Below are 16,888 nucleotides of genomic sequence, written 5' to 3' on the forward strand. Positions count from 1 at the left end.
GGATTCATACAGCCGACCCCACCTAGTGGGAAAAGGCTTGGTTGTTGTTGTTGTTGTTGAGCACCGCCTAAGCGGCTGAGGCGGTCACTGATTGCTCCGCCCACCGTTTACTGCCATTTACAACATTATATGATGCAATAATGGATATTGTTATAAATGAGTATTCCTTATATACGAGTGGCATCCTTCAAGTTGTCACAAAGATGTATCCATATCACATACACCTAAACAAGTGTCGCTTCAAATTGTTAATCGAGATATATTTATGAGCATGAAGAGAAACAAATTCCAATATCAAATTAACTAAGAGCATTAGATAATCTAGGTCTTAAAAACTGTAGAGTTAAAAAATTATATTGCCGATCTTATTAGGATGCTAGAAATATCAATATTCTTGATTTATAGTCATTTTGGTAGTATTAATGTATAAATATTGTAGTAATGTTTCTATATTTTCTAACTTGTTGCTTTAAAATTTTAACTCAATTGTATTTCATACTACTATGGGCTTATATTTGAAGCTAAATAAGCTAAGAGAAAAATAATTAAATATTAAACTCATTTAAGTCGGGTGTAGTGATAAATATGCAAGGACCGCTACATCTCCATGAGAACTTGGGTGTAGTGTTAAATAGGCAAGAGTTCTCACACCATAGGTTAGATAAGAACAAATATGATAGGAAAACTAATAATCTAAGATTTGGAACATGGAATATAGGAACTCTCACTGGTAAATCAATGGAGGTAGTAGATATGATGATTAGGAGAAAAATTAATATTTTATGTGTACAAGAGACAAAATGGACAGGTGAGAAGGCAAAGATGATAGAGAACTCGGGTTTTAAGTTATGGTACACTGGAAAGAGTAAAACAAGAAATGGAGTGGGTATTATTGTAGATAGTTTGTTAAAGGATGAAGTTGTAGGAGTAGTTAGAAAAGGGGATAGAATTATAACTCTTAAGATAATAGTGGCGAAAGAAACTATGAACATAATTAGCGTATATGCACCACAAGTAGGATTAGATGAAGCTACCAAATTAAGGTTTTGGGAGGACTTAGATGAAATATTACAAAATATTCCACCAAATGAAAGGATTTTAATAGGAGGTGATCTAAATGGGCATGTCGGAGTGAAAATGAGGAATATGAGAGAGTACATGGGAGTTATGGGTTTGGAACGAGAAATGAGGAAGGAAAACTATATTAGATTTTGCGATAACATATGACCTTATATTAGCTAATACATTTTTAAGAAAAGAGAAGAACACTTAGTCACATTCAAAAGTGGGAATAATAAATCGCAAATTGACTTTCTTATGGTTAGGAAGAAGGATAGAAAGATTTGTAAAGATTGCAAAGTCATCCCTGGAGAAAGCTTAACTACCCAACATAGGGTAGTAGTGTTGGATATACGCCTCAAACATAGTATCAATAGAAAGAAAATATATACAATTCCTAGAATTAAGTGGTGGAAGTTAAAGGATGGGAAGCAACATATATTTAAAGAGAAGGTAGAAATACAAGCATTAGTGACTCTAATACGACATGGGATAAGATGGTATCAAAGTTGAAAATAGTAGCTAAGAGTGTCCTCGGTGAGTCAAAGGGCATGACCATTAAGTAAAGAATCTTGGTGGTGGAATGAGAAAGTACAAGAGAAAGTAGGGAAAAACGAATAGCTTATAATATTTATAAGAACGAGGAAAATTTAAAAAATATACAATAGCCAAGAAACAAGCTAAGAAAGTAGTGAGTGAAGCAAAAATGAAACTTTTGAGCGGTTATATCAAAAATTGGATACAAAAGAAGGGGAAAGATATTTATAGAATAGCTAAAGCGAGAGAAAGAAAAACAAGAGATCTTAGCCAAATAAAATGTATTAAAGATGAATGTAATAGAGTATTAGTAAGCGATGAAGAAATAAAAGAGCGGTGGAAGAGGTATTTTCATCAACTTTTTAATGAAGGTTTAGGAGACCAACTTAACTTAGGTAATTTAATTAGTCGAATGAGCATCGAAATTTTAATTTTATCGTAGAATTCAAACTTGAGAAGTAAAACAAGTTTTAAATGAGATTCATAATGGAAAAGTTGGACCGGATGATATTTCGATAGAGGTATGGAAGTGCTTAGGAAACAAGGTATTGAATGGCTTACAAAATTATTTAACGTGATATTGAAAACGAAAAAAATGCTGATCGATGGAGGATAAGTTCTGGTTCCTTATATAAGAATAAGGAGACGTACAAATGCAAACTATAGGGTATTAAACTAATGAGTCATACTATGAAACTTTGGGAAAAAGTAATAGAAAAAGATTAAGGAAGGAGACCATAGTGACAGAAAATCAATTCATGCCTGGAAGGTCGACAATAGAAGCTATACATCTTCTTAGACAATTAATTGAAAATATCGAGAGCAAAGACAAGATCTACACATGGTATTCATTGACTTAGAAAAGGCGTATGATAGAGTCCCAAGAGAAATTATATGGAGAATTTTAGAAAGAGAGGTGTTAGCGTAACATATATTGAACTAATTAAGGATATGTATGAGGATGTAACGACGAGAGTAAAGACTTCAGGAAGCATTTCCAATAAAGATAGAGTTACATCAAGGATCGGCTCTAAGTCCCTATCTTTTTACATTAATTATGGACGAACTCACTGTGCACATTCAAGACACAGTACCGTGGTGCATGTTGTTTGCAGATGATATTATTTTGGTAGATGAGACACGTGAAAGAGTAAATGCTAAGCTAGAATCTTGGAGGAAAACACTAGAAGGGAAATGTTTTAAGCTTAGTAGATTAAAGACAGAATATATGGAATTTAAGTTTAGCAATATTAGAAGTAATGAAACAATTGTTAAGATAGGAGAGGACGAGTTGCCTGGAACCGAGAGATTTAAATATTTAGGATCATTTTTACAAAATGATGGAGGGATTGAGAGAGATGTCTTACATAGAATACAAGCAGGATGGGTGAAATGGAGGGGAGCGTCGAGTGTTTTATGTGACCGTAAAGTACCTCTTAAACTTAAAGGTAAGTTCTATAAAACCGCAATTAGACCTGCTATGTTATATGGAGCTGAATGTTGGGCTATGACTCGAGCAGAAGATGAAAGTTGCAGAGATGAGGATGTTAAGGTGGATGTGTGGACATACGAGGATGGACAAATAAGAAATGAGAGCATTAGAGAGAAAGTAGGAGTTGCATCTATTGAGGAAAAACTCAGAGAGACACGTTTAAGATGGTACGGACATGTACTTAGACGACCAATAAATGCTCCAGTTAGGCGATGTGAAACTATGATAAACATGCATATAAAACGAGGAAGAGGAAGACCAAAAAAGACTTGGTTAGCAACAATAAAACAAGATAAAATTTATTTAAATATAGATGATGATATAATAGGAGATAGAGCTCAATGGCGTAAAAGGATTCATACAGCCGACCCCACTTAGTGGGAAAAGGCTTGGTTGTTGTTGTTGTTGTTGTTAAGTTAAGTTGATTCCATTACAAGACAAATATCAAAACCTACCATTTTGACAAAAGACTAAAACTACTACGCTTGAAATCTTGCCTTTACAACTTTTGAAACAGAAGCAATCATTTAGGGATATCAAAAATGAACTCCACCTGCCAACCCAACCCGAAAAATATCGGGTTAGGATTGGGAGTTTTCGACTTAGGGTTGGCTTCGGGTGGGAATTTTTGGATTGTATTAGGATCGGGTTGGGTTCGGGTTAACGTGAATTTAGGGTTTAGGAGTTTTTATTGGAGTTAAATCAAATTTTATTTTAAAAATTAAGATGTTTTAGGTACATAATAGCATAAGGTTAATATGATAATGATGAAGTAATAAGATAAAAGTAAAAATTTATAGGAAAAATAATAAAACAAAAAGTCTTTTTTAATCGGGTCGATCGGGTAATCAGGGTTCGGGTCAAATTCGGGTTGAGATTTTTTTGTAATATCCTTGCTTAGACCTAATCCAAACCCACGATCCACCCGAATTGACACCCCTACAATTATTCAAACGATTTGCTACTAATTTTGTTCCTATTCATTTAGACATTTTCTTACTTTTGATTAAGGGTAGCCCGGTGCACGAAGCTCCCGCCATGCGGGGTCCCGGGGAAGGATCCATTGTACGCAGTCTTACCCTGCTTTTTACAAGAAGCTGTTTCTAGGATTCGAACCCGTGACCTTTTGGTCACATGGCAACAACTTTGCCGTTGCGCCAAAGCTCCCCTTCTCATTTTCTTACTTTTGATTGAGGAATCAAAAATATAAAGCAATCTTGAATACAAGGTAACAAATGTAATCAAAACAAATGTAATCAAAACACCATTTAATTTTGATGTGAATAGAATATAAAAATCTTTTAATTGTGCACAGATCATACTAACAAAAATTATATGAATAAGAACTGTCCAGAATATAGTACCTGTGGGGACGATAACAATATAATGTTTTTGAAATGTTCCAGGGTCTTCATCTGAAAAAAAAATGAAACATGAGAAATTTGAAACAGACTGATGCAAGAAGTGGGAAGGCTTCCTTAAGTGGCAATTGCATGAATGAAAAATTTTGGAGAGACAATTCAATGGAGCAATTCTAAGAAATCTTAACCTAAGCATCTAAATTGTATGCAGAACACACAGCAAGTAGGAAAATTCACTATCCAACCAATACTAATGTGACCACTATGAAGAAGTAGACCATAAGATTGAACTAAGGAACCCTATCTTAGTGACAATAGACAAACCAAGTTGATAGTATTAATATTTCAACTAGGTTTTTTAACCGAGATTAATTTTCCATATCACGGTAAAGTTGTTGCCATGTAACCAAAAGGCCACGGGTTCGAATCATGGAAACAGCCTCTTGCAAAAAGCAGGGTAAGGCTGCGTACAATGGATCCTTCCCCGGGACCCCGCTTGACGGGAGCTTCATGCACTGGGCTGCTCTCTTTATCTAACTACTAGTGTAAAAAGCCATCATATAGAGTTTAAGACGTCCTATGTTTCTCATCATGCATGTCTAATGAAGAATACTGAATCGAACATAGCAAATTTTTGATACACTTGAGCATCATTATTGTTAACTCATTTCAAATATTAGAAATATATATGTTATCTACTCATCCTTTGGGAAACAATTTTAACTTTCCAGTGCTTCATTATTACCTTACAGAGCTTGTAAAAGAATGTATTATGAGGATCTGGATCATCAGTGAAGGTAAGCTGATGAATGCATTGCGCTCCCTTGAGTTTCTTCATCAACCACAATCCTGAATTGAATAAAGAATTTGTACTGTACCAGTAACCTAGATGTGGCCCTGATATTGACATATATGTGTGCAAGTGCTTCATGAAAGGTGTCATTACGCTCTCTGAAAAATTATGCCATACAACTATTATGAAAGGCTTGATTGGGTATTAAAAAAGAGCACCTAGAGCATGAACAATACCTGTCAACGCACTCCTTATGATAATATTTCCAATAGAATGCCCAACAAAGCTAAGTTTTATATCTTTACAGCCTCCATATCTCAAAAGCTTATCCATCTTCTTCCTAAGGAAGAGAATGACCTCCTCAGCCAACCGACCCCCCATTTCTCTGAAATCCCCTGTTGTCTTCTCTTCATTAGCTTCTGACATAAGACATTCAGCTCCAGGATCAATCAAAAGCCATTGATTCCGAACTAGCCGTAGATCCAGATGGTTCCCCTGTCATGAATAAATCAAAGTTACCAATGTAGAAAGGTTAAACAAGGTTAAGTTCTACTAGATTTTTTATGCAGCGATGTGCCTTTCCAACCTGAGTGCCAATTTTAAAAATACAGCAGAATTTAAATTGGTCTAGAGTTATTAGGTACCAAGAGGAGCAAGCAACCCAACAAGAATTTTGTGATTCAACTGCATTCTTGCTAGCCATTTTGTTATGATGCACATGAACAATGATTTTTTAGCATAAATGGCACTTTGCACCATGATCTTCTAATTTCTACATGTTTAATTCGCATATTTAAACATGTACCAGAATAAATTTAATAGAAGATCTCCATGACTTGACTCCACCATGGTAACACTACTTTGAGCAACTTGTCAATTCCATCAGAGGTGTCTTATTTAATTGTTTCTACTATGGCGATGTTGAAAAAAAAAACAATTGTAGTTCATATAGTTATTATGCATGTTTGTGTGATATCTATTGAGTAGATTCACCCTAGGCTAGGGTGTGCAAGGTACTTGTGCTTTAAACAAATCCTACGACTTTGTTCATCTTGTGTGAAGTAGTTACAAATCTATTTAATAGACAAGTGGATTTCTGTTGAAACATTGGATCTTCTCTTATGGTTACCATGGTGTTTCGATAGTTTAGCAATGCGATATAATTTAGGCACTTGTATTACATTATAAGCAAGAACGTATGCAGCATTAGGGTTGTAGATGAACCAAGAATTCGTGAACAAGCTTCGGCTTGGTAAGAGCTTGTTTATGTTCGTTCAATATACATAAGATTAATTAAACAAAAGCTTGAACAGCTCGTTAAACTAAACAAACAAGCTTGAACACATATGTGTTCAGCTCGTTAACGTTCATAAACAATGTTCGTGAACAACGTTCGTGAATTCACAAACCATATTCATTAATAAAACTCTTTTTAATATGCTAAATGAATAACAAAATAAAATAAAATAAATAAATAAGTTTAAATTATCAAATTTAATAACCAATCAAATAACTAAAAGTTTCAAACAATCAAACAAATTTGAATTGAGAGCTCGATAACATCTAAACGGACCAAGCTCAAGCCAAGCTTCAAACAAGCTCAAGCTCATAAAAAATAAACCAAGCCAAGCTTGAACAATCATTTCAAAAGCTTGGTTCATTTTAAGCTCAGCTCGGCTCGATTACCTTATCAAATAAACTTGAACACCCTAAAGCTCGACTCGGCTCGTTTACAGCCCTATGCAGCATTATTCATATGGTTTGGAGATTAAAGTGGTTAAGCTTGTATAATGTATTCCATTGATTGAGTGTGGATCCATGTGAAGCTTTGAACTCGTGGTTGTTCTTCAAGTGTGAAGCTAGATCCAAAAGTTTAGATTGATGTAATGCTGCATTTATTTCAAGCACATTGATTATTATGATAGGATTTCACTAAGTAATGATGCAGGAGCTTTATCCTAGTTCCTAGTTGTTTGACTCGTTGTTTCATGGTTTAGAGCCCTAAGCTTTTAGATAATTAACCAAAAATCTAAAATTGATCAACCAACTTCCTAATTGGCCGATCAATTTTAAATATTGGTAACCAGCATCCTTGATTTTGAATGTGAGTCACCAATAGATATAATTAATAATCAATCAAAGTAAATTTTTAGTTGATCAACATGTGAACATCTAAATGCCTGCTCAGTACAAAATTTTTAGCACTATTGCTTGCAAGAGATTTCTAAACATCCTCCATCTTGCTTGCTCAAGTGTCAAAAGGAAGACCAAGAGCTTGAGAAGCAAAAGACTAGATTTCATCCAACATTTAAAATCTCAAATTGTGCCCAATTTCTGGTTATGACCGGAATATAACAGATTCAGTACCATATCACAGGGGCCGCAAAGGCCCCGGTGACCTCACAGTGAGTCGTGGAGTCATTCCTCTTTCATTGTTTACCCCTATTATGATTTACTTTTAGCTTTCGTAGATATTTCATTTTTGTCTCTTAATTTTTTTCCCATCCCTCTCTTAATTTTGTTTGACAATTTACTGAACCACATACTTGACTTTTACTAATATCTAAATCACACACTACACTTTCATATTTATCAAATCATGCACATCTTTCCTAAAGTACCCCTCCCTCTATACATGGGCTTATTTGACCCACTCGAGCCATCGAAGCACATTTTAAATTTTGAAAAAAAAAATATGTTTTATATAGGATTTTGAAAGAACTGTTTCTCTCTCTTGAAAAAAGTTTAAAAATTCTAAAACCTCACATCGAGCTAAATATAAGGTGGAATCAAGATTAGACGATATGGTTACACTCGGGAGAATCCCAAGAATACAATAGCCTTGATAATAGAATCTAATAAATTTAAGGTCATTAGTGACTCCAAAACTCACTGATGAGTCATTAGTGAGTTTTGGTCAAATGATTAATGACATTAGCCACATCTGAATAAAACCATATCAAATCAAGCACAATGCACTCCTAGGAGTCTCCTAAATCTCGCCATACCCTCCAACTTAGTTTCACACCCTAGGCATATCATATTATGAGTTTTAAAAATTTATACAACTTTTAGTAAATTGGGTACAAACTCATGAACTTAGGCATATCATATTCACTCAACAATGTGTTCATGACACTCTCACTGTGCCCAAATTTTAAAATCTAAACACTATATGGTCATCAATTAGTTTTGGCGACAACTCACTAATAACCTTAGGAATATCAAAATCAACCCAAACCAAGACCAATGCACTCCTAGGAACTTCGTGAGTCTCATGATGCCCTCAAACCTTAATTCCACAATTTATAGCATGATGTAGGTTAATGAAATTTAGACAACTTTATATAATTTAGCACAAACTCACTATTAGACTTAAATCTATCATATTCACTCAATAATAGTACAAACGCTGACTCTATACGATCATTTGGTCAAAACTCACTAATAACATCAAGAACATCAAAATCAACCCAAACTAGGACCAATGTACTCCTAGGGACTTGAATCTCACCGTGTCCTCAAACATTAATTCCACATCCTAGATAACATGTTGTGGATTTCTAAAATTTAAACAACATAATATCCTTTTGGCACAAACTCACTATTACTTAGGTTAAATCATATTCATTCGACAAGAGCATCAATGTGTTCCTAGAACTCCCTAACTTTGACCATGATCAAAATTTCAAATTCTAGTGTACGACCATTTGTAAGTTTTGACCAAAATTCACTGATAGTCGTACATACTCTAGAATTTTAAATTTTAGGCATAGTGAGACTCAGGAGGCTCCTAAGAGTGAATTGATCATAGTTTAGGTTGATTCTTATGTTCCTAAGGACATTAGTTAATTTTGGCTAAAGCTCACTAAATTTTGAAATTTTAGACATAGTAAAGTCAGGGGAGTCCAAGAACACATTCGTATTATTGTTGAGTGAATATGATAGGTTTAAGTTCAATAGTGAATTTGTTCCAAATTATATAAAGGTGTCTAATTTTATAAACTCATAGCATGCTATCTAGGTTGTGGACTTAATGTTTAAGGGCATGACTCAATAAGCTCCTAGGAGTGCATTAATCCTAGTTTGGGTTAATTCTGATGCTCCTAAGGTTATTATTGAGTTTTTGTCTCATACAGTGTTCAAATTTTAAAATTTTGGGCATGGTTAGAGTCAAGAGAGTACGAGGAACACATTGGTGTTGTTGTTGAGTGAATATGATATGCCTTAGTCCAACGGTGAGTTTGTGTTAAATTTACTTAAAATTATATAATTTTTAAAAAACTCATAACCTATCAAGGTGTGAAAACAGGCTTAGAGGGCATGATGAGACTCAGGAAGCCCCTAGGAGTGCATTGCTCTTGGTATGGTTTGATTCGGATTTGGCTAATGTAATTAGTTACTCATCGGTGAGTTTTGGCATCAAATCAAGACTATTGTATTTTTGGAACTCTTGTGAGTATAACCATGTCCTCCAGTCTTAATTCCACCCCATATTTAGCCCGTTGTGAGATTTAAAAAAAAAAATCCAATATTACAAAATTTATTACAAAGTCATTAATATACTTAGACTTATTATCATATTCGCTCAATAACACCTATGTATTCATAAGACTCTTACAAATATGATCATGTTTAAAAATTTTGAATTTGGACGGCGAATTTTAGCCAATACTCATTGATGGACTTAAGTTTGTAAGAATCAACACAAAGCAAGACCAATGTATTCTTGGGACTCTCCTGAGTGTAACTATGTCTTCTAATCTTTATTCTACCCATATTTAACCCGCTGTGAGATTTTAAAAAACTTTAACTTTTTTTCAAGAGAAAGGTGACTCATTTTTCAAGATTTTAAATGTGCTTCGATGACTCGGGTGGGTTAAATAAATACGTGTACAGAAGGAGGAGTATTTTAGGAAAGAGGTGCATGATTTCGTAAATATGAAAGTGTAGTGTATGATTTAGGTATTATTAAAAATTAGATACACAATTTAGAAAAAATTTATTTTTTTCCTCTATCCATACATGAATGAAAAAATATAATTTATTTTCCTCCATCTGTGTAGGTTAGTTCATCCATTCACGAGAGGTAAACAAGGAGAAAAAAGCTTCTTTAAGGATGAAAGATTCATATTATAAGAATAAATAAATAAGTAAATAAAATTTCTAACCTTATAAAATATATAGCTACCAATAAATTAAATTATTATATATATAAATTTAGTTTAATTTTAAATTGATCAAAATAAATTCAAATTACATATATTTTAAACCTACTTAATCATGCAATGTTTACTTGGTGATTTTCAGTTCCCTAAATTGATTTTTACTCAATAAATATTAAACATTTTATGACATGATATAAAATTTAGCTCAATAGTAAGTAATCAAATGTTAATAAAAGTATTTTTTTAATTAGTATATTTTATATTTTAAAAGTAGCAAAACTGTATCAGCTCACTATGATACCAAAACCATATTGTTCTAAACTCACACACGGCTCAAAATTTTAAACCTTGCTTGTAGGATGAAATAAGATGATTAGAATTCAAAAGATTAAGAAAATTGACAATCCACAGGAAGAAAATACAAGTTGGGATGAAGTTAGACTCCAATACAACAAGGCAAGGGTTGTGTCCCTCAACTAGCAATCTCACGGTCTGAACTCGAATTGTAACCTTGCGAGAAGAGAAAATCAAATGGTTTATCAATGCTTGGATGGATGAAACAATAGGAAAGGGGTACCTCTTATAGATCCCACACTGGTCTAATTTCCTAGGCTAAAAAAACAATAAAAGAAGATGTTGCCCTTTGAAACAATTGATAAGCTACATTGATCAAGAACAACCTAAGATATTGCCCTTTGATTCAAGATAAAGAAGATGTAATATAGCAGAGCTATAACATACAAGTAGCTAGAAAAATATATGAATAGGCACAAACTTTACAAGCAATCAGAGTGAAGAAAGACAGATAAATTCATAATGCACAAGGGCATTGCTATAGTTGAATAGAAGGAGATTCTCTCAAATTATCTTGTATGTTCTATAAACATTATGAGTCATGTGCAAAGAAATCTAATACTACTAAGTTAACATGCAAAACAAGAAAGAAAATAATAAAGATGGAGCACATGCCTGAAATCCATGCACAAAGACAACCACTCGTAGTACACGGCCAGTTTTCTTAGGTTCCAGGAATCTAGGTACAACATCTTTTGCAGGAACAGTCAAGTTGGTAGCACCATTCTGATCCAAATGATAATCCGTGTAATTTGGAAGATTTATGGCCTGTTGTTCCACAAAAACAACAGGAGCATGTGAAGGATCACCAAAAATATACATGTCCTGAATGGAACAGCTGTTGATCTGCATAAACCATCCCAAGTTTAGTCCGTAGAGTACCATATTATAACAATCTTAACCATTATGATATCTCACTTTCATTTGAGCAATTGTTTTCCTGTGAAGTTCCGCACGAGATGTTGCTTTTTGAGCAGGCTGCATATAATATTAAAAAACATATTTTAAAATGTCCACCTTGCATTCTGTTAGTTTATTAAAGGTCATGTGAACATTGGATGAAGTTAGTGTTGGATCGTAGACTGCACCAACAGTTAGAACAAATACCTCATCATTGGCCTTCCTCACAGCAACTTTTCCGGTAATGTTATGGTGAGAGGATTCATTGGATCCATTTCTCAAGTAGTGATTGGGGACTTCCATTTTTGAATGAACCACCCAAACGGACCAATCTACTTTCCGATCCATGGACCACACACCAAGAAGATGTTCAAGTATTTTAACTCTATTTATCCTAGAGACAACAGACAAGCTTAAATATCCATTAAAAACTAACTTTTCTTGCAAAACATCTTATTTCATCTTGACACAAAATCATGAAAGAACGGAAAAAAAGTCTTATTTTGATAAAATTAAATCCAAACAAATTAAAATGCCACATCTTAGAAACAGTATTAAATATTGAACATACAGAATATGATCAAAACCACCTCATATACATCAGGACAAACTAACTTGGAAAAGTCTCAAAATTCTCGCTTCTAAATATGAAAAATCTAAAAGCTAATTGCCACAGTTAGTCATGTCTTATGAATTTTTGTTATTCACAATTGCTCGACAACAAAAGGATTTGGAAGTCCAATTATCAAAGACCAAGGTTCAAAATCCTGAGATGTGTTGGAGTTTCAATATTTAATTGGCATAATTCTAGTTAGGTATCATGATAATATTCTGATATATGGTGTCGGTGACGAATTAGAAGTGAAAGGAGGGGGAAAATGAAGAAAAAGAAAACAATTATATAAAGTTTAGACTTTATGTTCCATCTGAAATGGTACAATTTTGACATTATCCTGTATAGACACAAACTACAAAAAAACAACACATATTAATTCATCTTAACCTATATTTTAGCATGCCAAATCACGATACTCATCGATATTATTAACACAATAACACTGGAGACATTGTGTCAAGTAATATCAACTATCGAATTTCAATAATTTTTTAGAACAATATATTTGAACTATGTCACTTGACACGGTCGTAGTATGAGATTTTAAAACCATGCCATTGACACCTGACTACAAAAATGTTGGTGTTTAAAGTTCTAAAAGGACAACTTTTGCAGGAGCTGAAAACCTGACAATTCCATCCAAAAATCACCACCATAGTAGATGTACAATGATGAAACCAAATTTTGATGAAAAAAATTAGTTACATATAAAATTAGAGATGTTATTAATTGCAATTGAAGAACTCCATTTCATAGTTCCATATGTCTCAATTCTATTTGTTACAACAAAGAAAGCAAATCAGCAAATCTTGAACATACCTGTGGAACTTCAAAAATGTATTCCATAGAAAAGAAAGATGGTTGCCAAGAGTAAAAAGGGCGCCTAACAACTCTTCCATTGACAAAGAGTTGAGAATCAAATCATTTCCAAAGTCTACAGTACCATTTGGTTTCTGTGTATATAAAAATGAAGATGATGTGAGAAGAAAACTTTTAGACAGTAATATACAAATGAAAATGTCTGACGGCAGTAAATATTAAAATGAAGAAAAAAGAGACCTTGAGATTGTTATCTAGCATGTTAGGTGAAAGACCAACCCCCATCTTGGACGCACTTGAAGTAGATAAGTCATTCCTCAAGGAAGAACCACTTAACTCAAGTTTATCAAGATCTTGTAGATCATCAATAGCTTGACCAATTGCTCTACTCAAATTTTTAATTTGTTTAAGAAGTAACTCACATGAAATAGATAGTGATTTCACAATTTCAATTGCTTTTGACCACTGTACTTGACCTAGCATCTGCCATATAGTATCTTAATTAGCAAAATGCAGGAGGAGAAAACATAACAGATGTGATCATGTAGCCATCAAAAATTTATGATAAGTGAATGAATTGGCAGACTAAAAAATTAGTAATCTTTCATACAGTTTAATGTGATAAAATAAAATCAAGGAAGCCAATTCCAAATAATTGTGACTCTTTGCTTTGTTGTATGGCAGTGTGGAGGATTCACTTCGTATCAATTAATGGAATAATTAGGTTAAGTTATTAACACTGTAAGGAGAAATGAGCATTCCAAATTGTGAAGTCAAAATTAGACCCTACTCCTCTGAAACTGCCAATTTTAGATTCACAAATTATTATATTTGAACAACATCAAATTCTCCCCTTAAGGATTTATTATTCTAGTGGATACTAGAATTTCAAACAGACACAGAAACTTCCATTTAATGGCATATTGCTATCTAATATTGCATGAAGAGCAGAAAAGATAGTGTCAATAAGAACATTGAGTTCCATAGTTTGTCAAATGACTCAGAGATTTGGACAAACCAAACAAGTTTGAAATTTTCTTATTCTAAATGGATGATGAAGAAAGGATCCTTCTATGGACTCAAAATATGTTTGAATACCTTAGGATTTGAGATTTATCTAAATGGATTTGGATCATTTAGGGAGTTGACTTTAGTTTAAATGAACAAGTGATAGGGATCCATTTAGTAATATGATTTGAGTAATTTGATTTAGGTATTTGAGGTGTTATGTATTTGAGAACTGTATAAATAGGCAATTCAAATAGACATGTTTGAAGATGTAATTTTGATGATTTGAAATTATTTACCATAGTTAAAATTGGTATCGGAATTAGGATCAAGCATTCAAAGAATCTAAGTATCTGTTTTTTTTTTTTTGGATAACCTAGGTATCCAACTCTTAGAACCAATCTCGCAACCTTACTTGAACAAGAACTGTTCTATACAATCATACAACTGTATCCTTGAGAATCTAAGTATCTGTAGTACAACATATTGGTAGATCAATAGGATCAATGAAATTGAAATCGATGGAAAAAAAATTAAATACAAAAAAGATATAATAAAATCATTTCATATGTGAGATGAGAAGTTTCAAAATCTTAAGAATGCCTATTATATGGCATTATATATCTAAGTATCAATACAAATATTGTCATATTTATTACTATAATGTTACTGAATAAAAAAAATAGATATAACCAATATTAAAATAATATTTTTAGTATATATGAGTCAATGAGACTAGATTGTTAATATATTTTTAGTAAAAGTGTTATTATTTAATATTCAATGTTATAAAATGTAATTGCAGCTCAAAGTGCATTCAAACTGATTTTTAATTGAAGAGAGTTTTAGAATCATTATTATTCTCTCTTGATAAAACAAAAAAAAATGGCAGCCCGATGCACCAAGCTCCCGCCATGTGGGGTCCCGGGGAAGGATCCATTATACGTAGTCTTACCTTGCTTTTTGCGAGAGGCTATTTTCAGGATTCGAACTCATGACCCTTTGGTCACATGGCAACAACTTTACCGTTGCGCCAAGGATCCCCTTCTCTCTCTTGATATAACCAAAGATAAAATAATATTTTTAGTATATGTTAGTCAATGAGACTAGATTGTTAATATATTTTTTCATAAAAGTGTTATTATTTAATATTCAATGTTATAAAATTTAATTGAAGCTCAAAGTGCATTCGAATTGATTTTTAATTGAAGAGTAGTTTTAGAATCATTATTATGTTCTCTCTCCATCCATAGTAATCTTTCTTGATAGGAAGTAAGAAAAAGACAAAAATTTAACAAAATTTCTATTTGATTTGGTCCATATTCAGTCCCAACTCCCAACTTGACTACATTTCGACAGATTTAAAACAATTTTTGAATGAGAACTAAATAATTTTGCTAAATTTTCTAGATCGCTAACTTTTTTTTAAAACTTTCTAAATTTTTTTGAGATACAAATTTCTCTGGATAAAATTAGTATCTGCAATAAAATTGGATCATCCATTGCTGGCTGATACCAATCAAACTCTGGTGATCCATATCAGTATAGGCTGATATTGCCAATTTATGCCATTTGTTGAGTTATTGATCAGCAATTCTAGCTGATACCAATCAGACTCTAGCGGTCTGTACCAATATAGGCTGATTTTGCAATTATGCTATTTGAGTTATTTCAAATATTTGCAGATTCTTAAGGGGTTGAATTAGCAAAGTAATTTATCAGGCAGCTCAAAAATATATTGTGTTTACCAAGGTTTAAAATTTCCAAAGTTTCTGTCTCTGATTGGAATAATATCTAGTACAGTTTTGATGCTTATTTAATTAACCATTAATAATAACAATTAATTTTTATTTTAATTAATCAATTAACAATTAATTAGATTGATAATGCATGTTTATTCTTTATATTGTTAATTAATTTAATGACCTTGGTCTTTAGAATTGACTACACTTGCAATGAGTTAAATTCTAATGTTTAGCTTTACTCATTTGTAAATTGTATATTTCTATCGTTTTACAATGACTTGCACTTAGAATGTTGGGATGAGCAACAATAAAATGAGACCTTCCCTAATCCTCTAAATCAAATAGTGAGACATGTTTTGCTTATGAATTCTCTAACATTCGATCAATTTTAGATTTGAAAGAGAGGCTTCCATTGTCAAAGATGCATATACTTTTATGTCTTTATATAATTATGTTTGGAATTTGTCCATATACATTTGATAAGAAATTTGATCATTAAATATAACTTTGTGTCTTTTATTTTATTTGATAATATCCAAATAATACTTTTGGATGAAATGAAATAATCTAAAATTCTATCATTTAGTTTTAATTTTGGTTTTTTTTTTCTTTCAAGTGATTAAATTATTAGAGTGAACCAAGATTAAAATATTATATTCTACAATATTATATTCTACACATAACTTAGATTTTAAATTTTGTAATTAAATTTATTTAATGTACAAGTATATAGTTTTAAAAACATATATGAATTATATTCAATCAAATTTATAAATTTTGGATTCAAGTTGGATCTATGAAATTCAAATTTAACATTGTTTATATCTTCGTATTGAACTCTTAATTTCATGAAAATTTTATAAAGTTTGTATGATACATTCAAATCTATTATGATCTGCATATATCCTCAATCATATTGCAACGAATTAAACTAAAAATAATAAATGAAAAATGAATGACTTATTTTTAATTTAACCAAATAAATGTTTGTTTAATCAAAGTGTCGCGTCTAACTTTTTAGACATCCAAATCAATG

General features: G+C 32.5%; 1 protein-coding gene across 3 annotated transcripts in view; it reads right to left on the reverse strand.

The window, feature by feature from the left end:
* Positions 1–16,888, reverse strand: part of LOC122008611 (protein FAM135B-like) — a 53,551-nt gene that overhangs the window by 18,490 nt on the left and 18,173 nt on the right. For 2 of the 3 annotated variants that reach the window (XR_006119327.1, XM_042564396.1), the window contains exons 7-14: positions 13,340–13,582; positions 13,100–13,233; positions 11,872–12,058; positions 11,683–11,742; positions 11,380–11,610; positions 5,479–5,737; positions 5,195–5,400; positions 4,453–4,503 (exon numbers count right to left, since the gene is read on the reverse strand). Coding sequence is in view for 2 of the 3 variants with exons in the window: in XM_042564396.1 (XP_042420330.1) it covers positions 4,453–4,503; positions 5,195–5,400; positions 5,479–5,737; positions 11,380–11,610; positions 11,683–11,742; positions 11,872–12,058; positions 13,100–13,233; positions 13,340–13,582 (1,371 nt within the window). In the remaining variant the exon portion in view is untranslated. The remainder of the gene's footprint in view (positions 1–4,452; positions 4,504–5,194; positions 5,401–5,478; positions 5,738–11,379; positions 11,611–11,682; positions 11,743–11,871; positions 12,059–13,099; positions 13,234–13,339; positions 13,583–16,888) is intronic. The other variant, XM_042564398.1, reaches the window with a different exon arrangement.

Source organism: Zingiber officinale, chromosome 8A (genome assembly GCF_018446385.1).
Source record: "Zingiber officinale cultivar Zhangliang chromosome 8A, Zo_v1.1, whole genome shotgun sequence".
NCBI lineage: Eukaryota > Viridiplantae > Streptophyta > Magnoliopsida > Zingiberales > Zingiberaceae > Zingiber > Zingiber officinale.